General features: G+C 25.7%; 4 protein-coding genes across 4 annotated transcripts; 3 read left to right on the plus strand and 1 right to left on the minus strand.

Moving 5' to 3' along the window:
• Nucleotides 1–1220: 1220 nt before the first annotated feature.
• Nucleotides 1221–11095, minus strand: LOC122510106 (RNA transcription, translation and transport factor protein). The gene is made up of 4 exons (XM_043624520.1): nucleotides 10898–11095; nucleotides 1980–2201; nucleotides 1809–1907; nucleotides 1221–1677 (listed from the first exon to the last, which is right to left on the minus strand). Exons 1-4 carry the CDS (start codon nucleotides 10956–10958, stop codon nucleotides 1313–1315), a joined length of 747 nt encoding a protein of 248 aa, XP_043480455.1. The 5' UTR covers nucleotides 10959–11095; the 3' UTR covers nucleotides 1221–1312.
• Nucleotides 11096–12103: 1008 nt separating this feature from the next.
• On the plus strand, nucleotides 12104–13821 carry LOC122510108 (F-box only protein 7-like). Its single transcript, XM_043624522.1, has 3 exons — nucleotides 12104–12414; nucleotides 12797–13045; nucleotides 13454–13821. Exons 1-3 carry the CDS (start codon nucleotides 12398–12400, stop codon nucleotides 13641–13643), a joined length of 456 nt encoding a protein of 151 aa, XP_043480457.1. The 5' UTR covers nucleotides 12104–12397; the 3' UTR covers nucleotides 13644–13821.
• A 628-nt stretch (nucleotides 13822–14449) lies between these two features.
• Nucleotides 14450–17168, plus strand: LOC122510105 (speckle-type POZ protein B-like). Its single transcript, XM_043624519.1, has 2 exons — nucleotides 14450–14665; nucleotides 15134–17168. The coding sequence occupies exon 2, from the start codon at nucleotides 15174–15176 to the stop codon at nucleotides 16125–16127; it is 954 nt and encodes a 317-aa protein (XP_043480454.1). The 5' UTR covers nucleotides 14450–14665; nucleotides 15134–15173; the 3' UTR covers nucleotides 16128–17168.
• A 4930-nt stretch (nucleotides 17169–22098) lies between these two features.
• LOC122510109 lies at nucleotides 22099–23937 on the plus strand. The gene is made up of 3 exons (XM_043624523.1): nucleotides 22099–22212; nucleotides 22686–22737; nucleotides 23501–23937. The coding sequence occupies exons 1-3, from the start codon at nucleotides 22135–22137 to the stop codon at nucleotides 23926–23928; spliced, it is 558 nt and encodes a 185-aa protein (XP_043480458.1). The 5' UTR covers nucleotides 22099–22134; the 3' UTR covers nucleotides 23929–23937.
• Nucleotides 23938–25488: the final 1551 nt, after the last annotated feature.

Below are 25488 nucleotides of genomic sequence, written 5' to 3' on the forward strand. Positions count from 1 at the left end.
AATTTTTATTCAATACTTGGTTGATATTAAAAAAAAAAAATTTTATTTTCGATTTTTGAAAAAACTCAATTTTTTTTGGTTCATTTTTTTGTGGTAATAGTATATACTCACTTCAAAGTCCTGTGTGAATTTCAAAATGGGATCTGCATAACTTTCTGAGAAAAAAATAAAAATGTAGAATGCTATGGATTACAGTTTTTACTTTATATCATGCGAATATGGCTCAATTCCGAGAGCTTGCGGCAAATTCTTGTAATTGAGATTACTTCATAACGTTTGTGAATTCTTGTCATTATTTTGGTGTTACTTGCAAGATATTGTTTCACAGTTTCTTTTCTCATTTTTGAATTGTAATACGTTTGATTTTCGTTGAATAATGAAAAAATTGTAACAAAAATGTTTTCAAGTGCTGTTAATTGTTCAGAGCCATTTACAATCATGGATAAATAAACGTTTCTGATTTATTAACTTTCCTGTCAAAAAATTTAACCTATTTGGTTACTGCTACCTATAGCGCAAATTTCAAGCCCTACGACAATACATTTTTATTTTTTTCTCAGAAAGTTATGCAGATCCCATTTTGAAATTCACACAGGACTTAGAGGTGAGTATATACTATTACCACAAAAAAAAATTAACCAAAAAAAAATGAAGTTTTTTCAAAAATCGAAAATAAAATTTTTTTTTTTTAATATCAATATTGAATAAAAATTTTCTCAAAAATTTTTCAACGTAAAGTGTTCTTTTTTATTAACAATTTAAAAAAAAGTGGACCTTAATATCTTTTGCTGGAAAAAAGTTGTGGTTGAATATTTTTCCAAAAAACCTTCACTACTTTTTTAGTTACATTCAAGGGAACAATTAAACACATTTTCATTGAAATCCCTTACTAGAAGGAAATTTCTATGATCACTTACCATGGAATTGCTCAAATAATAATTGAATTGAAATGATGAAAATAATTTTTAAGAAGTACAATATTCTTATAATATTAAATAATGATTTTATCGATTTGCCATCTTTAATTATTATAAAGCATGAAGATCGACATCTTCATGTTTTATAGTTATTATGATTATGAAAAATTTAATTTATAGTTTTAAGTAAAATGTTCTCTTATTTGACTCGGACTAGTTATATTTTTGTCAGTAATTGGTCCGTATTTTTCATTTTTGCCTGATTAGGTACCCCAAGGCTTTTAATTATGTATACACATAAAAAATCGTACAATATTTATGTTTATTTTTAAATTTCATATAAAATGATTCAATTTTTGATAAATTATAAATTAAATTATTGTAAAGCTAATATTTTAAAATCCAACTTTTCCCAATTTCGTATCGGTTTTTGGATTCGCAGTGATCGATTGAACACTGACAATGGATTCGTTGATTTTCGTTTGTAAATCGCGGAGATCTTGAATGTAGAGGAGTTGAAGAATTCTCGATGCTTTATTTAAAACCGGATCCTTCATGTCGGGTCCAACTTTATATTCTAAAATTGGAAATGGTTTACCCTCGGGTATGAAGGCACTTGGATTTTTTACAACAGATGGACTTAACTTTTTACAAACTAGTTTACTGCATGCCTCTAATGTTACCAAATGATCCGGATGTTCTTGAATGTCCAAAAGTTTCGCTAAAGCGGTCACACCTTCCTTGAATTCTTTACTGTCAACTGGAAATAAAAGGAAAAATATTTTTAAAATATTTCCCAAAAATGAAAAATTTGAAACATTCATTTATAGATAAAATGAAATAGAATTTAATAATTTATAAATTTTTGTTTCATTTTGTGTAATAACTTACAATCTAAACTGTCGAGTGGATTTGTTGATTTCACTGTAGGAGCAATGATTTCGGTTTTTTTGTTTAATTTGTTACTCAAAATATCTTGACAGACTTTTTCTGAAAAAAGGAACATTGAAGAATTAATTTTTTTAAAATTTTATTTACGATTTAGAGTGAGAAAAAACTTACGATTATCCTCGTATTCGTAACGAATTGCTTGACCTACAAGCCACTCAACTTTATCTAACAAAGAAGTTGTCGGTGGACATCCAACTTCTTTGCAATATTGATCAAATGCATTTGGCCAATTATTCGATTCGATTTGTCGTAAAGCTGTTCGTCCTTCGGGTTTGTGATAGCGAATTTTTTGATCTTCAAGCCACAAAACAAGATGTCGAAGTTCATTTGGATCTAAATGAATTTTAATTTCTTTTTTAATGCTTTATGGTTAATAAAAGTTATGAACATACATGATCATAATTTTCTGAATCACTAATTTTAATTTTTGAAAAAATTAAATTTTAAAATGATTTTTGACAAAGTTTGAAACCATGCACATTAAAATGAATCCTGAAAAGGGGGACAAAAAATGTACCAAACAACAAATTAAAATGTGTTAAAATTTATATTAGGAATGTAGTAATATTCAATTACACGGTGCTACAAAAAATTTTTTTTGTCATATACTTTTGATCTCATGTATAGGAACTTGTAGAGGAGGTTGAACTATTAATTTTAGTATGTTTGAAATTTCAAATACACCCCCGAAATTTAAAGTTATAGTTCAAAAACCAAAATTTCATCAATTTGTGTATAAAAATAGTTGTATATTGGTTATTTTTCAATCGATTTGGGTGATTCAGGGCTTATTGGAAAGCTAAAAGTTGTCGTTTTTCAAAACTTCAAAGTTAATAAAGTTTCATTGAAAAATGTGGAAGCTGTGAGCCAAAACATACGAACAAAAACTCAAAAAATTCAATTATGGTGACTTTGGCTTAAAAATACACCCTAAATTTAAAGTGAACCCACATTATATCATATATTGCAAGAAACTACATGTATTTCCCTTCAAAATGAGCTGTAAATGGACTCGATTGGATAAAAATTCTCCAAATTATGAAGGTTTTAGTAATTTTTGTCATTGTTGGTATTTTTATAAATATAACAGATTTCACTTCTACAAGTTAAAAAGCATTTTGTTTTTAAATAATTTAACATTTTTATAAAAGAAATATATAAATTGTAAATTAAAATTAAAATTAAAACATTAAGACAAGAAATTAGAATCAATCGACCAGCTTGTTAAACTTTAGCAATAACAAGAGGGATAACTCCGAATTTAAACAAAAAAATTAAAACGTTTTAACTTTTTGTTTGCGTTTGTATGAAGCTGGATCGGTCTCTCTTTTTAACGACCAACAGTAGTTAGAAAGCATGCTTATTTTATTTTTTCCAAGAAACCGATTTTCCATAGCTAAAATCTCCTGATGGAAATGTTCACCCTGTTCATCAGAAAATTGGCCCAAATTTTCGGGAAAGAAATCCTGATGCGAGTTCAAAAAATGAACTTTAATGGACATATTGCATCCCATTTTGCTGTAGGAAGTCAAAAATTCTTTTATAATGCTGACATAGTTTTTGCTTCGATGATTGCCTAAAAAGTTTTGACACAAATCGACAAAACTGTCCCATGCTCTTCTTTCAATTGGCGTTAATTTACTCCTAAATTCTTGGCTTTTCATGAGAGTTCTAATTTGTGGACCAATGAAAATTCCTGAAATATTTAATAACAAAGCTCATGCAGTATATATTAATTGAATTCTAAATTCGAGTAAAAGTGTTCTTCAAAGAGGCCGCACAATTATTTAAACAGATGATAAAATTTAGTAATAACAGTTGTAATAACCTTCTCTTATTTTAGCTTCGCTCAGACCTGGAAATATTGCTTTCAAGTATTTAAATGCTTCGCTGTTCGGGTCTAACCTTTTTACAAACTGTTTTATGTAACCGAGTTTAAGATGCAGTGGTGGCAGAATAACATTTTCTGGGCTCACTAATGGAATATTTATAACATTCTTTTTACCAATCTGAAATGCACTTCGCCGTGGCCATTCTTTACGTGCATATTGATCAATTTTTGCCCGATTGTCCCATTCGCATAGGTAACACGGATGTTTGGTGTAACCACCTTGCATCCCAAATAGAATAGTTAGAACTTTCAAATCGGCCACAATTTTCCACTGATGGGTAGTGTAATCAATAAGATGAAGAATGTGTTTCAAAATGTCATATTTTTCTTTCAAGTTCGTCGCATATGCTACGGGAATCGAAGGCAACTTATTCTCATTATGTAAGAGCACAGCTTTTAAACCTAAATGTAAAAAAAGAAATTAATATTTATAAATAAGTGCCATCATATTATGTCGCAAAGAGCCGTATTATTTTATAATTTAAAAAATTTATTTTAAAGATTCACCGGTTAGTTTTTTAAATTGGTCTATTTTGATACAAAAACTTGAAGTTACTTTAACCATAAAATTTGGAACATTCTGTGATAATGACTGTTTTAAATTTATTTTAACTAAAAAATATAATACAAACTTTTATTGGAGCCGTCTATGAACAAACGCCAATCTTTTGGATTATACTCGCATTCAAAAGCAGCAAATAATTCTACGATATTTGAACAATATACGAGGTCTTTGTATATAATGTCCTCTTTAAAAACTTCCTCAAATGCATTTCTATATTTGTGGTCTCTAGCAAAAGTTATCCTGAAATCTGGTGCAACCAAATTAAATTCTTTCAAACGAGAACCAAGAAGTTCAGTTTGTCTCCAAGTAATACGCAATTCTCTAATCATATCCATGTATCGTTCATTTGAAATTAATTGAGGCTTTTTAGAAGTTGATGGTGCTTCAAAGCTCGTGTCTTGATCTGACATAGATGCAGCTGATGACTCTGATGATGTTGAAATTCGAAGTTTATTTAGGGCAATATCTACATCAGTATTTTCAAGTATAATTGACGCCTTTATTGGCGGAACATTTTCATGGAATATCGGTTTTGTTACTGTCGGAACGTCAGCATATTTAATAAGTTTTCGCGTTTGAAAACGATAACCTGTAATATTAGTCTGACAGAAAAAACATAATCGTTTAATATGCAGTGGTACAGGCTTCCAAGTCATTGGTAATGAAAACTGAAAATGTGTTCTTCCCTTTCCACTTTTCCATCCTTTTAGAATCATTGCACAAACGGAGCACACGAATTCTGGTTCATACCATTCACTTGTAGTATACTTACGATTAAAAAATTTATTGTATGCTTCAATAACTGATTTATTTGTGTCGAATCTTATTTGATGATTTATGTCAACAAATAAACCACAGACATAACAAAATTTATTCCGCTTGTCGCACATTTTATTATTTTATTTACAAATAAACGTTAACTATCTTTCAATTTCTCACTCCCGAACTGTCACTTAGGTAGACAACTTCAACCGTCATTTATTTGTTACTATGGTGAATCAAAAGTACACTCTAAACATACATCAGAGAAATAGAACGTTTAACAATAAAAAAACTTGCTAAAATTGGTTGTAGGTATTAAATTAGGCAAGAAAATAAAGCAGTAGTTTAACATAAAATAAATATTTTAATCCTCACAATTTTGTTATTCATAGTATGTACATAAGTATTCCAAGCTATTTAATACATAAAACTGCACCAGACTTTAAAATCTCATTTGCGTTATCCAAAAAATTATTGAAACTAGATTTTAAAACTAATGTTTAATAATATAAATTTTTCAAACTAAAATCTTAAATTCTTTAATGAATTTAATAAAAATGTTGAATTATTTAAAAATAAAATGCTTTTTAACTTGTAGAAGTGAAATCTGTTATATTTATAAAAATACCAACAATGACAAAAATTACTAAAACCTTCATAATTTGGAGAATTTTTATCCAATCGAGTCCATCTATAGCTCATTTTGAAGGGAAATACATGTAGTTTCTTGCAATCCTTATTAATAAAATCAGACTTTTGTCTGTACATTGCATAGAATTCAAAATTTCTATTATATTCCTTCTTTTTACACTCTAAGGAATGCGAAAATACTATTAAGAAAATTATGTGTGTATGTGTATATGTGTGTATGTGTGTATGTGTGTATGTGTGTATGTATGTCCGCAAATTTTCGACCGCGTATCACGGAAAAACGGTTCGATCGTTTGAAGTGAAACTTGGCAGTCTTTTAGGCATTAGCCTAACTTAAAATCCTAGCGATAGTAGATTAAAAAATATTAATATGGACGAAAGTTATGCCATTTTTTCAAAAATTCGAAAATTCGAAATTTTTAGTTTTTTCATATACTTTAGTGAATTGTACTTAAACTTGGTACAGGGTTAATTTTAGTGTTTTTTATGAAGATTTAATCGTCAGAATAATAAAATTTTGAATAACAAATAAAAAGTGTTAGATTTAAATATTGAAAAATTAAAAAGTTTAAAAATTGAAATTTTTTTGTAATTAATTTTTATACGGTTGTATTTCTTAGGTCAACAATAAAAATTTGTTGTTGAGATCATAAGTTTACTTTCTTAAAAGAATTCTATTAGGTCAGAATATTAACAATATCCATATAATTAATATGAGACTTTTGTCAGTATGTTGCACAGAATTCAAAATTGCTATTATATTTTATTAATTAATGATCAAAAAATGAAAAACTCAAATTTCATTCTGATGACTAAATTGTAATAAAAAATACTAAAATTAACCCTGTATAAAATTTAAGTAAAATTAATGACAATAATTATTTCAAAAGATAAATTTTGAATTTTAAAAATTTTGAAAATATATAGCACTAGCTGTCATGTCGTACCCGTCTTCGACGGGTTTTAGTTTCTACCAATACATTTAACAATGTTTCTACCAATCTGCGGAAAATCAAAAATACCCGGGATAAATTAATTAATAATTAATAATTAATAATTAATAATTAGTTAATTAATAATAATTAATAATTAGTTAATAATTAATTAATTAATAATTAGTTACCATTAGCTATTTCGGTAGTATAATTATACTATTTGAATAGTCTCCACCCTTTAGCAAAAAATCAAAAATTATCAAAAATTCGAGAAACCGAATTTCTTAAAATTTAACATTTTTTTCTTCTCTTTTATATCATTAAGCTTCATTATTTTTGTACTCTTCAAAAATACTTTACTTATATTTAATAGTCTCCACCCTTTGGTAAAAAATCTAAAATTATGGAAAATTAGCAAAAATTCATAAAACCGAATTTATTAAAATTCAACATTTTTTCTTCTCTTTTATGGCTTTTGGCTTCATTATTTTTGGGCTCTTCAAAAATACTTTATCTAATTTGTTATCTCCACCCTTTGGTAAAAAATCTAAAATTATGGAAAAATAGCAAAAATGCAAAAAAATGAATTTCTTAAAATTAAACATTTTTCCTTCTTTTTATGGCATTTAGCTTTATTATTTTTGTGCTCTTAAAAAATACTTTACTTATTCAATAGTCTCCACCCTTTGGTAAAAAATCTAAAATTATGGAAAAATAGCAAAAATGCAAAAAAATGAATTTCTTAAAATTCAACATTTTTCCTTCTTTTTTATAGCATTTAGCTTTATTATTTTTGTGCTCTTAAAAAATACTTTACTTATTCAATAGTCTCCACCCTTCGGTAAAAAATCTAAAATTATGGAAAATTAGCAAAAATTCAAAAAACCGAATTTCTTAAAATTCAACATTTTTCCTTCTTTTTTATGGCATTTAGCTAATTATTTTTGTTTAATGTAGCAAATTTCTTACTTTACATACTGATCTTTAAATAAAAAACTTTAATAACTTTTCCTGAAAAGCTTGCTTAAAGATTAAAAATCACTATTTTCTTAGAAAAAAGTTGATCTAAAAAAACGAAAAAAAATTTCAAAATACATCTTTTTTAAAAATTTTATCGTAGAAATGGGTTGTATTTATCTGAAAAAGTTAGCTAAGGATAGTTTTTTCATTCATTTTACAAAAGATAAAAAATTTGCATTTTTTTGTTTTTTTGAATTTTTTGGAAAAATGTCATAACTTTTGTTCAAGTTAATATTTTTTAATCGGATAAGGCTATGATTGTAAGTTACTTTAATACCTAATAGACTGCCAAATTTCACTTTAATTGGTTGAACCGTTTTCAATTGATGCGCGAACAAAGTTTTGCATACAGACAGAGACAGACAGACAGAAATTTTTTTTACATTTTTAGAATTCTAATGTCTCAAAACGAAAAAATATATAAAAATTTTAAAGTTTGGAGCAATGTACAGATAGTAATCTGATTTTATTAATATAGATAATGTTCGTTCACATTAATAACTTTTAGTTTACTATAGCTACACTAAAAAAAGTTATATGATTCAAGTAATTATAATTATTTGAAAAATAATATCTTATTTAAAAAGTTTTTATTTCGATCTAATAAGAATTTATTTCGTTTAAATAATTTTATTTAGTTGAATCAAATAAATCTTAATTGGATTAATTAAATAAATACTTGACTCTAATAAATAAATTTATTTAACACAAATCATTTCTAAATTTTATATTTTTTCATGGATTGCTTCTAAACTTTCTATAGTTGAGTATTACATGTTATTTAGTCACATTTTAGCATAATTTTTCAAAAATACTTTCTTATAACGAAGATGTAAGTATAAAAATGTTTTGAATATCAAAAAATTGAAAAAATTATAATTGATACCAATTGCTATGAAGCTTCATTCAGTAGTATTTGTGGGCTCTCTGATTTAACTTTTAGAGATATCTTGATCAATGTAAAGACAAAAGTTAAACACGGTGTTTATTTTGGTTTAAAACAATTTCCGGCTTTGTCCAAATTTTTCCTGGTTTACTGGACGGGTTTTTTTTAATAATACATTTAACAGGGTGTTTACCAACCAGAAAAGACGTAAAATATCAGGGAATTTAATGTAACCGAGAAAAACTGGATCTACTTGCTATACAATTAGTTCGAATTAGACTGTACTATAACTCAAAAAACTGGAGGAAATTTTAGATTTATTTTAATACATTATATTGATTGAAGTACTACAAATTGAGAAATATTGTTTTCTGCATTTGAATTAGTTAAAAATAACTAATTTGATAATAAAAAGTCGGTCACTGTTTCAAATGGTATTATTTTCCTAATGAAATAGACAATAGTAACTAATTATTATTTTTTCCCTGTCAAATCAAATTCCCGGCTATTTTCCGGTTTCCTAGGTTGGTAGATACACTGTTAAGTGCATTATCAGAAACTACAACCCGTCGAAGACGGGTACGACAGCTAGTATATGATATAATGTGGGTTCACTTTAAATTTAGGGTGTATTTTTAAGCCAAAGTCACCATAATTGAATTTTTTGAGTTTTTATTCGTATGTTTTGGCTCACAGCTTTCACATTTTTCAACGAAACTTTATTAACCTTGAAGTTTTGAAAAACGACAACTTTTAGCTTTCCAATAAGCCCTGAATCACCCAAATCGATTGAAAAATAACCAATATACAACTATTTTTATACACAAATTGATAAAATTTTGGTTTTTGAACTATAACTTTAAATTTCGGGGGTATATTTGAAATTTCAAACATACTAAAATTAATAGTTCAACCTCCTTTACAAGTTCCTATACATGAGAACAAAAGTATATGACAAAAAAAAATTTTTGTAGCACCGTGTTATTATCTAAAATTTTAACTAAAAATTCATTTTTAAATCAATTTTTATTAGAATATTCGATGAGAAGTCAATTATTTAAAAATAAGAATAAATAATTTTTTGAATAATTGATTAATTCTTAAAATTGAATTCTCATAAAGAATTTCATCAAAATATTTTTAAATACATAATTGAATTCTTTCGACGAATTTTAATTAAATTTTTAAGAATAATAATTACATTTTTCGAGGAATTCGATTAAAATTGTATTAAAAATAATTGAAATTCTATGCGATGAGTTTTATTATTTATGAAATTATAATTCGATTTCGATTAAAATTGTATTAAAATTAATTGAAATTCTATGTGATGAGTTTTATTATTTATGAAATTATAATTGAATTATTGCGAAGAAATTTTAAAAAAATGTGTAAATAATTAAATTCCTGTGAAATTTTGATTATTTATGAAAATAATTAAATGTTTGGATAGAATTTGATCAAAATTATTTTCAAATAATTGAATTCTTTTGAAAAATTTTATTAAAATAGTAAATATTGAAAATCATTGAATTGAGGAAAATTTTTGAAAATAATTGAATTTCGGAGAAGAATTTTGTTACAATTATAAAAATATTTAAAATTTTGATAAGAATTTTTTAAAACTAATTGAATTTCTGCGAAGAATTTTATTACTTTAATTGAAAATAATTGAATTTCTGCAATCATTTATAACTTCTGCAAAGTTTAATTTTTTATTGTTTTTAACTAAAATTTTTCTATAAATTCATTATTTTCAATAATTAATTAAATATATATATTAAAAATTTAATTAATTATTGAAGAATTTGAATTATTAAAACTTTTCAAAAATCTAAGTTCTTTAAAATTTCTAATTAAATTCATTGAAAATTGAAATTTTTAGTCTCCATTTTATTTTTTCCAAAAAAAGTTATTAACATTAAAAAATCACGAGAATGAACATAATGTATCAATCTGAAACTTTCCTTTTATAAATTTTTAACAATTGTGAATTAGAGAGAAAAAAGTGCGAAGAAATTGTGAAAGTCTATCACAAGAACTTTATATTTCATAAGTTTTTATTTTTGTTTAATAGTTTTTATAATTAATTACTAAAAATCGCAAAAATAAGTTCCTGTAAAAAAATTAGTCGACAATGACATAAGTCGAAATATAATGGACTGACTCTAACATTAAATTTTTTTCGACTGCAATGAAAGGTTTTTTAAGGTCTTTTCTTAAAAAATTAACTACAATTTTGTTATATTTATTTTCTTTAATATAAATAAGATTTACAATACCTAACCTCAAAACCGGATTTTCAAGAAAATGACTCACCGTTTCCATTAAACTTTTCCCAATCTTCGAAATCTAAAGCTTTTAATCTTCTTCGAAACATATCTTCAGTTTTTAAAAATCAATTTTTACTGTTTTCTGAATGAAAATGTAGAAAAATATGAATTTTGCTATGTACCCGATGTACTAAAGAAATGTGTTTACAATTTACAACCAACACGCAGAGTTCTGCTCATGCGCAATTTACAATGAGAGAAGTAAACGTGAAGCCGTGAAAATGATTACTAGCAGAAAACTTTTTGTCCTTTTTGTATAGGTATAGGCTCAACTGTCAAATAAAACCGGAATGTTTTTTTTTATTCATCGTCCGTGTGATTACAATAGTCAACACTTAAAATGAATGCTCCTTATTTAGTGGAAGAAAGTTCTCTCGTTCAACTGGCTCCAATTTTAGAAAATTTAGTAAAATCGCTACCTAATAATGCGACACAAAATGATTATTTAATTACTGCTGTTATTGTTGTTTTGGCAGAAACAGGATTTTTCATTCCTCCTAATAACGAACAAGAAAGGTATGTAAATATATTATTTTAAATATACATTTTTAAAAAAATTATTTTAATTATTTTTTCTAGTCTTGCATTTATGTTTTTCTGTATTTTATAATTTTTATAATAGAAAAGCTTTCAATTTTCTAAATATGAATAAAATTATTTAAGTATTTGTATAGGTAATTACTGGTTCAATGATTTTAGTACCTACCAATACATTTTAATGTTTGTCTTTACATTGCTTAAAAGTTAAAACTGCTTTAAAATTTATGAAATTCATAAATGCTTAAAAGCAAAATGTTATTGTTTTCATTATGTGCCACGTGAATTTAACCGAAAGTTTTTAGGATAAAACTTTATCATTGTCAATTATTTTTTTTAAAAAAAGTTTAGAATAATTTTTTAAATATAAAATTTTTATGTTACAGAGTAACTAACTTACTAAATAACTAACTAACTTAGTTACTAACTTACTAATTAATTTCCTAACTAACTAACTAACATAGTAACACACTTACTAACTAACATAGTAACACACTTACTAACTGTTAGTTACTAATTAACTTACTAACTAACTTCCGAACTAACTAACTAACTTAGTAACACAGTTACCAACTAACTGTTAGTTACTAACGTTACTAATTAAACTTACTAACTAACTTCCTAACTAACTAACTAACTTAGTAACACAGTTACTAACTAACTGTTAGTTACTAATTAACTTACTGACTAACTAACTAACTTAGTTACTATAACTAACTGTTAGTTACTAATTAACTTACTTACTAACTAACTACACTTGAATCTTGATATAACGAGTGCTTGATACAACGAACTGTAAACTCTCGTTACAATGAGAAATATTTGTCAAAAATGCACGATTTACTGACCAAAGCTGATTATAGAGCCATTATTCAATAAATTACTGAATTATCAAAACTTAAAATTACAATAAAAATCAAACGGTTGCTAATTTTTGAAAACCCATCAGATGTTTTACTCTGCTCGGTGAGTACTTTCATCCCATTATAGTCAAGTCTTAACCCAAAAAATTTTTCTAAAATTGTTCCATTGTGTAATTGATTTTTGTATGGAAAGAAGTTGAAAGAATTTTTATTTATGGCATATTTGGAATTTTTTCTACTTATAAAGATTTATGAATAACAAATTTTCTAGTTTCTATAAGCAGAACAATGATGGAAGTCTGATTTTATTTATATATGTAGATTCAAATATAAATTTTAATGATTAAATTCGAAAAACTAAAGTTTATCACACTATGCTTCTAAAATATTCTTTTAATTACAAATTCCTTTTTAATTTAAAAATTACGAAATATTTATTATTCATTTTCCAACTATAGCTAATATTGTTATATCATTGTTTTTAGGTGTTCTATTAAATCTCTTCGGATTCCCGAAAATTGGAAAACTGATGGAATATATCGAATCGCATTTAGATATAATATTGGAGGGGACTTTACATGTAAATTAGTAGCAATTCCCGTAGGGGATAAAATAGTACTTAACTTTTCCTCTCGGTCCCTCTATTGTATAGTTCTTCAAACTTTAAAATATATTAATCCTCATTCCAGTGAAATCGGCGGAAAATTTTGGAATTTAAAGGAGTTTTCTTATAGGTGAAGTTTTATTTTAAAAGATATAAGAAGCGAATAATTTTTTAAATAAATTATTTGCTGTGAAGTATAAAAGAAATTTAATACTTCTCAAAATTATTCATTTTAACTTTGCAGTAACTGAAATTATATTTAAATGAAAAGTTGTTTATTCAGTCGCATGAATATTAATGGGCAACTCTTTGTCAAAAAAGCCACTCCTGCTGTCCATCACAGAATTATTGTTGGAAAAATAAAAGACTTTCTGTCTCGACTCTATTAGACAGCTGTAGAAAGTTCCAAATAAAATTAGGGGTTTTAAGCTACATTTTTCGTTTTTAGAAACAAATTTTCAACATCAATGATCATGTGATGGTCAACAAGACTGGCTTTTTTGACAAAGAATGTCCCTAATCAGAAAATTCTTTATAGATTAAAAAATGAAATACTGACACCGTTACGAGTGGAACTCCTTACTGCATTCGGACTTCCAAGTCCAAGTCTTCTTGGAGTTCCGGAAGAAGTAAAAAGTTATATATTTAAAATGCTGGACTCTCGTAGCAAAAAAAGTTTATTATTATGTTGTCCACGTTTCTCGAATGTTTACACACGAAGAAGATAACATCATTTGTGTTGAATATTGTCTGTACGTGTTTAAATGATAATATAAAACAAAATATATTATATATTTACCACATTTTATGTATATTGTAAATTACAATTTTAATTTTTAATTATAAAATCGACAAAAACAATAAGGGCTTTCATTATCTATACATGTTTCTACAATAAATATATTTTATATCAGTACCACTCGTTCTTTCTTCTCCTCCCCTTTGTTAAATATTATAAGCGTCAATATTCATTAAGACATATTAGTAAGATATTTGACAAAACATTATTTTCTAAGATGGAATCGTTTTTTTTATCTTACACATAAGAGAACAAATAAATTACCTATTCTTGTAGTGTAACTAGGGCATTCACCTCATATAGACTTTATTATCATCAAAAAGTTTTTATCACACAGTCATTTTTTCTACAAAGTTAAGATTATTTTTGGATGTCCTCTTATGAGTTCAACGTTTATTGCTAATTAATTTTGATAAATTTATTTTATTAAAAGTTTTTTACCCTGGTAATATTAAAATGGAAATGAAACAATATTAATTATTTTATTATTAATAATTTCTTAGAAACTTTGATTCATACTATAAAGAAAACAGGGTCACTGACTTATCTTATAAGTAAACAATTCATAAACATATAATTATGAAGATATATATTTTTCAAATATTTGGAAACGTAGTTTGTGCTGAGCCGAACAATAGTATAGATAAAGGAGATATTTTACTTTGCAAAAGATTAACAAATATTAAGTGTAATTAATAAATTACCGATTCAAAACTTAGTTATCACTTCGTTAGAGTTGTAACAAGATTTAAATCAGTCATATTGAATCTTCAAAGTAGTAAAATTTAAAATTTAAAATTTAAAATTTTTCTAGTTTATTGAATAAATTTTGAAAAATCGAAACTTTACGTAAAATTTAATATTATAAATTCAGTGCTTAACTTGTCCTACATTGATTCAAATAGGAGAGAAGAATTCTTGTTCTAGAATAAGGATCAACTACATTAGTGGGTAAGAGATTTTTCAATGCTTATCCGCCATATTGGATCCACCATTTTGAATTTTTAAAAACTGACCCCAGATTCGTATTCAGCGACTCCAAAAACCTCTAAATAACGATTTTCAAGCAAATTCAGTAAAAAGAAAAATGCGTGACTCAAAGGGTTAAGTATATAATATATATAAAGTTTAAAATTTAAATTTGATTGTCATTTATTAAATTATTTTTTAGTTTTAGAATTTAGTCTGTGTGATTGCACAGGGAGCACAGAACTTTGTTATAAACGTTAAATCTTTCATAAGTACATAGTTACAATTACCAAAAAAAAGTGACAATCCCAAATTTCAATAGCAAAATATAGTTCCTAATATATAGTTGCCAGTTTTCAAATTTATGTGATACGTATAATATTGATAAGTCATAAGTGTTTTATAAAACTGTAAGTATGTTGACTTTTTTCTTTCTTTCTTCTGTTTTAGGTGTTTTATTTGAACTACCAACTGAAGCTCACAACTAAAAATGAGTAAAGACACAATAAATACCATCTACACGTGGGAAATTAAAAATTTCAGAGAGTCCATTTGTTCACCAACGTTTACGCTGACAAACGATAGCGAGACAATATTAAAACTGGAGATTGAAAAAAGTTTTCATGTCTCATTATATTTAGCATTTCTAAAAATAAGCAACAATTTAAAAAAAAATTCTCAAATTAATATGAAATGTTCTATCATGAACAGCGATTCTGTAAAAGTACTTACTCGACGAGCAAATTTTTCAATCGATAACATTGACGATTATGAATATGAATTCTCAGATTTTATTTCATTATCAGAATTAGAAAGTTTAATGAATCATAAAAAAGCAAACAAAATTACGATAATTTGTAAAATCAAACAAATGTGTGATATTTCTTCAAAAGTTTACTTTCCTGAAAACATTCCCTATTTTGAGGGATTTAAATTTTTCATAAACAATGAACATTTAAGCGACGTAACTCTTAATTTAGGTGAGCAAAAAATTCGAGCTCATAAAGTTATTTTGGCTGCTGCAAGTCCTGTATTTTCAAAAATGTTTAAACACGAATGTAAAGAAAACCTTACAAACGAAGTAAAAATCGATTTCGAGTATGAAACATTTTTAAACATTTTAAAGTATATTTACAGTGGTAAAGTTGAAAACTTTAATAGTCTAACAATTGAATGTTTTAAAGTTGCTGACTATTATCAAATCGATTCTTTGAAAACAGTTTACTTAGAATTTTTACAGAATAATTTAGAAAAATTAAATAATGTGTTTCAAGTTTTAAAACTCGCCGATGACTATCAATTGAGTGATTTAAAAAATTACTGTATAGCATTTTTTGTTGATCGTAGCAAAGTTTTGATACAACACAATGATTTAAAAGCTCTAAGTGAATCACATCCTAATTTATTGTTCCAATTGCTTGAATCAGTAATTGATAGAAATTAAAAAGATATTATGTAAAAAGAAGACTGTATCATAAAAGATGAAACTGCAAACTGGTATTGCTCAAAAATCCACTTTTTACTTTTATAAAAGGTTATTTAGATTTAGTTAGTTGTAATGTATCAAGTAAAACTTTATTTGTTAGCAATAAAACAAGAATACTCCAGTGAATGTATATATGTATATGCGGCATTTTACAGAGTATCGCATATTCTCAAAAAAGTGAGAATTATCATATTTGTTTGAATTCAGTGCAAAGACAACTGAGGGGCTCAAAGTAAAAGTGGTATAAAATAACAGTGCAAGCAAAAGTGAGTCAAGTTTTCGTAAGCGCGGAAGAAAGAAACAAATGTTACGCTACGAGGAAAAACGAATTACTTTTGGCTGCGAGCAAAAGCGGGATAAGATTTCACTGCGCGCAAGAAAGGGATACAGATATATTCCGTTTTTGCCCGCACTCATTTTAAGATTCATTTTTGCCTGTTTCACTCTTCCCATATATTTTATATTATTACCACTTTAATACTTATAATGATATTATTTCAAAATTAATTAACAAATTCAATTTTTTAAAATTTTAATTTTAAAATAATATAATTATTTCAAGTTTTAGGTATTTAAATTTAAATTCAATTACTTTACAATCAGACAAGAATCGAAAATTTTTTTTCAGCAGACCATCAATTTTTTTGCATTTTCCTACTCAAGTAGGTACCCAATAAATACCTAATAAGTTTCGTCCTATTATCGATAGGGGAAAGTTGTTAAATCAACCCCTAAATTTAAAAAAATAAAAAAAAATAGGAAAAAATTGTTATTTAAAAACTAATAACGAGACCATAAATTTTATTGCATAAAATTCATTCACTCGATGCCCAATCAATACAAAAAAATTTTGACCCGCAAGTCGATAGGGGAAAGTTGTCATTTTCAACCCTTAATATTTAAAAAATCGAAAAAAAATTACAAAAAACTTTATTAAAATTGCAGTTATCCTTTGACCAGCGATTTTCTTTTTGTTTATTGTTTCTACATACTCCACTAATAAGTAAAAATAATTTCAGAAAAATCGCCGCCCGGAAAACTTGACTTTTTTGCCCGTAAAAATTAAAAAATTGAAAAAAAAGTTAGAAAAAAATTTGTGAAAATTACAATTATCCTTTGACCAGGGATTTTTTTTTTGTTTATTGCTTCTACATACTCCACTAATAAGTAAAAATAATTTCAGAAAAATCGCCGCCCGGAAAACTTGATTTTTCTGCGCGTAAAAATTAAAAAATTGAAAAAAAATTACAAAAAAATTTGTGGAAATTACAATTATCTTTTGACCAGGGATTTTCTTTTTGTTTATTGCTTCTACATACTCCACTAATAAGTAAAAATAATTTCAGAAAAATCGCCGCCCGGAAAACTTGATTTTTCTGCCCGTAAAAATTAAAAAATTTAAAAAAAAATTAGAAAAAAATTTGTTAAAATTACAATTATCTTTTGACCAGGGATTTTCTTTTTGTTTATTGCTTCTACATACTCCACTAATAAGCAAAAATAATTTTAGAGAAATTGCCGCCCGGAAAACTTGATTTTTCTGTCCGTAAAAATTAAAAAATTGAAAAAAATTAGAAAAAAATTTGTTAAAATTACAATTATCTTTTGACCAGGGATTTTCTTTTTGTTTATTGCTTCTACATACTCCACTAATAAGCAAAAATAATTTCAGAAAAATCGCCGCCCGGAAAACTTGATTTTTCTGCCCGAAAAATTGAAGAAAAAATTAGAAAAAAATTTGTTAAAATTACAGTTATCTTTCGACCAGGGATTTTTTTTTGTTTATTGCTTCTACATACTCCACTAATAAGTAAAAACAATTTTAGAGAAATTGCCGCCCGGAAAACTTGATTTTTCTGTCCGTAAAAATTAAAAAATTGAAAAAAATTAGAAAAAAATTTGTTAAAATTACAATTATCTTTTGACCAGGGATTTTCTTTTTGTTTATTGCTTCTACATACTCCACTAATAAGTAAAAACAATTTCAGAGAAATTGCCGCCCGGAAAACTTGATTTTTCTGTCCGTAAAAATTAAAAAATTGAAAAAAATTAGAAAAAAATTTGTTAAAATTACAGTTATCTTTCGACCAGGGATTTTTTTTGTTTATTGCTTCTACATACTCCACTAATAAGTAAAAACAATTTCAGAGAAATTGCCGCCCGGAAAACTTGATTTTTCTGTCCGTAAAAATTAAAAAATTGAAAAAAATTAGAAAAAAATTTGTGAAAATTACAATTATCTTTTGACCAGGGATTTTCTTTTTGTTTTTTGCTTCTACATACTCCAATGATAAATAAAAATTATTTCAGAAAAATCGCCGACCGGAATACTTGATTTTTTTGACCATAAAAACAAAAAAAAATAAGAAAAAAATTGTAAAAATTACAGATGTCTTTTGACCAGAGATTTTCTTCTTCTTCTTACTTCTACACATTCCCCTAATGTATCTACACAATTTCAAAAAAATTGTCGCCCGGAAACTTTGACTTTTTTGCCCGTAAAAACAAAAAAATTAAGAAAAAATAGGTAAAAAAATGGTGAAAATTACAAATTTCTTTTGACGAGAGATTTTCTTCTTGTTTCTTACTTCTACATATTTCCCTAATGTATCAACAAAATTTCAAAAAATTCGTCGACCGGAAACTTTGATTTTTTGCCCGTAAAAATGAAAAAATTAAAAAATTAAAAAAAAAATGTAAAAATTACAGTTGTTTTTTGACCAGGGATTTTTTCTTCTTTGTTATTACTTCTACATATTCCTCTAATATGTGTACATAATTTTAAAAAAATTGCCTTCCGGAAAGTTTTACTTTTTGCCCGTAAATATTAGTAAAACTCAAAAAAATAAGAAAAAAAATTGTTAAAATCACAGTTGCCATTTGTCCGGATTGTGCAATTCAAGGGGAGATTTTTATTTATCGTGTCTTCTTTTGGCATTCGTTCAGTGCTCGGCCAATGCAGCGATACTTTAAATCCTACGGGAAGACGAGATTACCCGAATACACCCGAAGTAATTCTCCAACACAAACTCTCAACGTCGCCTGTTCTCTCCGCGAACTTGAGTGTTTGCCTGTTGGGTCCTAGCTCTGGTGCGTTCGGCAATTTTCGGCTTACCTTGAGATTTAAAGACTCGCTACGTTGCTTTCCACGTTTAGCACAACGAACGAAAATCGAATAGGGACTACCAAATGACATTTTGGTCCTACACACAGTGGGATTTTTTTACAATTTACTTTTCAAAAATGTCTTCAGCCTACAATTTTTAAACGATTTGAGTGTTCTTGTATTTAAATTAAAGGGGAATAAATTCTTATGACATCCCTTGAGACTGATTTTTGAGATTTTAATTGTTTATAATTTTTTAGTTTAATGAAAGTTAACAAATTAATACAATTTTTTAAAATGGACTTTTATTTCTTATTCCGTTACTGCACATGATTTAAATCAGTTCAAGATAATCCAAGAAGACCACTAGGCAATTAATAAAACATATAATAATTTTTTTAAATTGTTGTAAGCAATAATAATTGAAAAATAGATTTTTCTGAAATTATTTTTACTTATTAGTGGAGTATGTAGAAGCAATAAACAAAAAGAAAATCCCTGGTCAAAAGATAATTGTAATTTTCACAAATTTTTTTCTAATTTTTTTTCAATTTTTTAATTTTTACGGGCAGAAAAATCAAGTTTTCCGGGCGGCAATTTTTCTGAAATTATTTTTACTTATTAGTAGAGTATGTAGAAGCAATAAACAAAAAGAAAATCCCTGGTCAACAGATAATTGTAATTTTCACAAATTTTTTTCTAATTTTTTTTCAATTTTTTAATTTTTACGGGCAGAAAAATCAAGTTTTCCGGGCGGCAATTTTTCTGAAATTATTTTTACTTATTAGTGGAGTATGTAGAAGCAATAAACAAAAAGAAAATCCCTGGTCAACAGATAATTGTAATTTTCACAAATTTTTTTCTATTTTTTTTTCAATTTTTTAATTTTTACGGGCAGAAAAATCAAGTTTTCCGGGCGGCGATTTTTCTGAAATTATTTTTCATTATTAGTGGAGTATGTAGAAACAATAAACAAAAAAAAATCGCTGGTCAAAGGATTTCGATTTTTTAAATATTAAGGGTTGAAAATGACAACTTTTCCCTATCGACTTGCAAGTCAAAATTTTTTTGTATTCATTGGGCATCGAGTGAATGCATTTTATGCAATAAAATTTATGGTCTCGTTATTAGTTTTTAAATAACAATTTTTTCCTATTTTTTTTATTTTTTTAAATTTAGGGGTTGATTTGACAACTTTCCCCTATCGATAATAGGACGAAACTTATTAGGTATTTATTGGGTACCTACTTGAGTACGAAAATGCGAAAAAATTGATGGTCTGATGAAAAAAAAATTTCGATGCTGAGCATCGATGGCAACTTCAGGCACATTAAAATTTAATTATTTAAAATTTCAATCTAAATTCTAATGTATATTTAATAAAAATTGAATTTTAGAAAAATTAAACTACGAATATTTGTAAATTTTAATTGCTAAAAATTTGCCTTAAATTTCATACTATAATTTTTTGAAAATAATTAATTTGAAATATAATTTTTGTTAAAAAGTTTGTAAATAATATAAATGTAGGAAATTTGAAATACAAATTTTTGTATATTTGAAATACTTACTTTTTTTCACAAATTTAGGTCAGTAATTACATTTTAAGGAATTTTTAATGCGAGATTTTTTAAACATAATTGAATTTCTAAAAAATTTTATTACAATAATTGAAATTGACTTATGAAACTAAACTTTTATTAAAAAAATTTTAATAATTGAACTTTGGAAGAAATAGAGTTATAATGTTTAGGAATTTTGACTTGAAATTTTTTGTTAATTTCAATTATTAAAATTTGTTATTTAACAACCTTTTGAAAATAATTTTTCGAGAAAAATTTTCGAGAAAAATGAAAAAGTTTTCCAGTAAAAATTAGCATGTTAAAAACTTGAAAAATATTAGGAAATTATTTATCTACATATAAATAAATAAATAACATGATCATATTTTTAATGTAACTAACAAATTTTTCAACAACAACAAAATATTAAAAATAAGTTTTGGAAGAAATATTCTGTTCACTTTAAAGGAATATTCTATCAATATTCACACATTATTATTATTATTTTTATTATTTATTCTTATTTTATTATTCACACATTGAAACAATTAAATAAAAGTAAAATAAACGAAATGGAATCAAACGTCAAATTGTCAAAATGTAGCGACGGCTCGTATCTCGACATTACTATAGACTTCACGGTGCGAGCAAAAGCGGATCAACTTTTGACTAAGAGCAAAAATGGGATAGCCATTTAGCCCGCTTTTGCTCGCGCTCGAAAGAAATTCTGTTTTTCCTCGCAGCATTCATCTGGCCCATTCTTACCCGTCAGAAAAGTTAACTCACTTTTGCTCGCACTGTTATTTTATACCACTTTTTCTTTGAGCCCCACAACTGTGAGTTTGCTTTTAACTATTTATAAGTGTAAAACAAGTACTCAATTAAAATTTAAGTGTAATTTTTTACTTTTTTAAGTAATTATCTCAATCATAATGTTTTCATTATTTAATTACATCTTATAAATTTATTAAATAAATAAAGATTTCAATGTTTTTTAAAAAATGTGAGTTCTGTCTTATTTAGAGAATTATAATTTTAACTCAAAATTAAGTTAATGAAGTAATTTAGATAATTTATTTGAAGATAGTGGATTTCTTTTCTTATTAATTATTACTTATACACCCTTTTGTAAATTATTTTTTCTTAGAGAATATTATAGAATTGAAGAATCATAAATAGAAATACACATATAAATATCATTTGTTTTGCCTAACAACCTTATAAGACAGAAAAAAATCAATATCATATATTTTTTCTTCGTTTTACTTCAAACAAAAGAAATAATAGTTGTTCAATCATGTCAAAAGTTACTTTTCAACTAATTTGTCTTTTAATTTCCATCAAAAACTGTATTTTTCTACCTACCAATAAACATGTAAGTTTTTCATATGAACAGTTTTACGATTTTTAAAAACTTTTTTTCATTAACAGTTTTTATTGAAATAATTAATCTTTTATAAAAACTATGATCTTATGTCTAGTTTTTAAATAAAAAACAAAAAAAAGTTACAATAATAAAAATCAACAATTAATTATTTATAATTGTTCCAAATAGTGAATAAAATCGCATATTATTTATTTCAAAAATTAAATGGATTTGAATATATCCGTTTCATTACAATAATTATTATATTTGATTTCAAGTATTTTAAAGTAACTTTTATGTATTCTGTTTTTAATGTATGGTCAAGCTTTCATTAAAAATGTACACATATCGCATTATTTTATGTTATATGCGCATTAGAAAATTAGAAATTAGAATAGCGCATTCTTGTTGTTTCTTTATTAATATGTACAACATTAAAGAAAAATAAATTTAGGTTTTTAATAATTAAGAAATTTTTTTAGATGAAAGAAACTATGTATAAATTAGCGGAAGCAGAATTATCTAAATTTCCAGGTAACAATAAAAAATACGAAAATAATTTATTACATAGGAAAAATAATTTTTGTTTAGGTACTTTATATTCATATATTAAAAGGGTCCAAATTACATCTAAAATATTTTAATTTGGAAAAAGTTACAATTAAAATTTTTCTTAGTTAAAAACATTAAAATTTCGAATTTTTTTTTACATTAAAGTCTCGGAAAGGTTTTATTTGAAATTTTGAAAAATTAGGTTTTCGAAATATTTCAATTCTGTTGTTTAAAAATATATGAATTTTTATAAACAAGTAATTATTAATTATGTTTGAAAAAATAAAAAATGTTCATTTAATAAAAATATGAAAATTTTTTTTTTTTTAATTGTTTATATGTTATATCATTAGAAAGTGCATAATAACAGCTAAAAATTCCATAATAGAAAACATCTTTTCCTTCTTGTTTTAAAGAAACTACAAATTTTTCAAATATTCCATCTAAGACAAAAAGTTTAAACTTTAACCCCCTTCAGTTTGTTCAAATAAATTAGTAATATTTGGTATTTTTAATTGTATCTAATAGGACTACTGTTTGTGCAAGCTTTGAACCTAATCCCAAACATTTCAAATTTGGACCCGGATCACTTGACGACGTGGGAATATGCCACATATTAAATATGTGGCATAATTATAATTATACTATAAAATAGTAATTTTCCTTAGCAATTTTGGATTGGAATTTTTTTTACATTTTTGTAAACCAATCAAATTAGAAAATACATTTTTTCTGATGATTTCAGTTATCATGATGGAAATTCCAATGAAAGTTGATATAAATAATCCATTACTTAAAGGACTGCTGGAGAAGGAAGCAGAAAAATACAAAAAATATTATGAAAAGTCTTATGAACCTCTCATTACCAACATTCGTAGTATCAAACATTTAATAAAAATCCAATCTGAATTTATATTCCATGTGACATTTGGAGCCAGTAATTGTACCAAAGGATTAAAAGAACATTGCGTTCTTATACCAAATGGAGAGAATGATGAATGCATCATCGATGCTTATTCCCTCTTTCGCTCTACTGATAATAAAAATTATCGAGTCTTTCTTTATTGCACTCAAGATGTATTAAAGGAATACCAGAAATCTCCAGTGAATTTATTAAAAATACAACCTTATGTTTTCTCACCAATTGTTCTTCGAAGATGGTCGTTAAGATAAAATTGTGACACTACTGCATAATCAGAAAACAATATACTTTTTAAATATAATGTATACTTTATATATTATATATAGCTTTTAACATATGTATTAAAGATTAATAAAAAGCAAAATAGTTTTATCTGTATTAGCTGCATGAGTTTTATATTAGTTTTTAAAACTGTTCAAAAATAGTGCTAAACGTGGTCCAAAAAGATGAATATAACAATACTAATTTTATTTAATTAAATATTTAAATTTAATTAAAATAATTTGTTTTAAGCCTGAATTTTTACATCCAATAGCTTGGGAACACTTTCTTTTCTCTTTCTTTTCTTAATTCAATAAATAAGGATTAATAAAAAATAAGTGGAATAAATTCCATACATTCGCTGAAGACGTATAAAACCTTTCCGGAATTGGGAAAATTGATAATAAGGAAGATATAGGAAAATATAAATTTTTATTTACTTCTATAAAAACTGATAGTTGAATTTACAGTTTGAAAGTTGAAACTGGAATTGGAAACTGGGCTGAAGTTCAGTAAAAATCAGGAACTTGAATTTAAAACTTGTGAGTTGTGATTTACTAATAATTATAGCAATTGAAATTTAAATATTTTAAAGTGGGAACCTTGAAAATTTGAAAATAAATGAGACTTGAGACTTTTTGTTCTTTAGAAGAATTTCTGAGAACTTGAAGAAATTTAAAAGATAACTGAGCTTTTGTCAAAGAACATGTATATTTATATCAATTATACCACTACCAATTTTCTTAAGGGAGGAAAATTTGGGGATGGAAATATTGTAGAAAGGGAAAAAGAGGTTGGCTATTTTAGGATTGTTTTAAGAAAAACAATATGGAGAAAAAATGCATTAAGAAAAGGGTCTAATTGGTGAACTTTGGGTCCGTCCCATTTTTACTGAGTTTTCCTTTGAAAAAGGTGCTGGGACTTTTTCTTCCTCAACTTCATCTCCCCTTCCAACTCCAATTTCATAGAATTTACAAAAATGTCGAATTTTCCTAAATTTAACATTTTTTCTAAATAATTCAAATTTTCGTATAAAAATTATTTAAAAATTACAATTATGAATATTAACTTAAAATTTTGAATCTTAATCTTAGAAAATACTATTTTTGTCTCTACACGCAAATAAAGATTATCTACTTGAAACTAAATTATTTTTAGCAAATTAAAAATATTTCTAATTATGAAAAATTAAACAATAAGATTGTTTAAAAGTTTTTGAATTTTTTTAATCCAAGTTTGACGACTTGCATTTTCTGAGAAAAAAAATTATACGTTAATACCTATAAATAATTCTCATTCTGTAGAAAATCATCTTTAACTCACATTGAACAAAATTATACTTTATGTATAAATTATTATAAAAACATTTCAAATAACAGATGTCTTACTTGACTTGATAATATCAGGTATATTAAATTTAGATCTGAGAAATAAAATCTTTGCTTTTTGTATTTGATGATAAAAATTATTAATTTTTTTCTAGTAAAATTAGTCTAATAGCTTATATATTTATATATATATTTATATATATATATATATATATATATATG

The sequence above is a fragment of the Leptopilina heterotoma genome, unplaced genomic scaffold (genome assembly GCF_015476425.1).
Source record: "Leptopilina heterotoma isolate Lh14 unplaced genomic scaffold, ASM1547642v1 Lhet_66, whole genome shotgun sequence".
NCBI classification, from domain to species: domain Eukaryota; kingdom Metazoa; phylum Arthropoda; class Insecta; order Hymenoptera; family Figitidae; genus Leptopilina; species Leptopilina heterotoma.

Excerpts from the sequence above, each read along its gene's own strand:
- LOC122510108 (XM_043624522.1), top strand. Across the intron at positions 13,046-13,453 it reads TTAAAGGAGTTTTCTTATAG|ATTAAAAAATGAAATACTGA; the intron begins GTGAAGTTTTAT and ends AATTCTTTATAG.
- LOC122510109 (XM_043624523.1), top strand. The coding sequence starts at position 22,135 with ATGTCAAAAGTTACTTTTCAACTAATTTGTCTTTTAATTTCCATCAAA. Across the intron at positions 22,213-22,685 it reads TTCTACCTACCAATAAACAT|ATGAAAGAAACTATGTATAA; the intron begins GTAAGTTTTTCA and ends AAATTTTTTTAG. Across the intron at positions 22,738-23,500 it reads AGAATTATCTAAATTTCCAG|TTATCATGATGGAAATTCCA; the intron begins GTAACAATAAAA and ends TGATGATTTCAG.
- LOC122510105 (XM_043624519.1), top strand. The coding sequence starts at position 15,174 with ATGAGTAAAGACACAATAAATACCATCTACACGTGGGAAATTAAAAAT.
- LOC122510106 (XM_043624520.1), bottom strand. The coding sequence starts at position 10,958 with ATGTTTCGAAGAAGATTAAAAGCTTTAGATTTCGAAGATTGGGAAAAG. Across the intron at positions 2,202-10,897 it reads GGAAAAGTTTAATGGAAACG|ATCCAAATGAACTTCGACAT; the intron begins GTGAGTCATTTT and ends AAATTCATTTAG. Across the intron at positions 1,908-1,979 it reads TTACGAATACGAGGATAATC|AAAAAGTCTGTCAAGATATT; the intron begins GTAAGTTTTTTC and ends TCCTTTTTTCAG.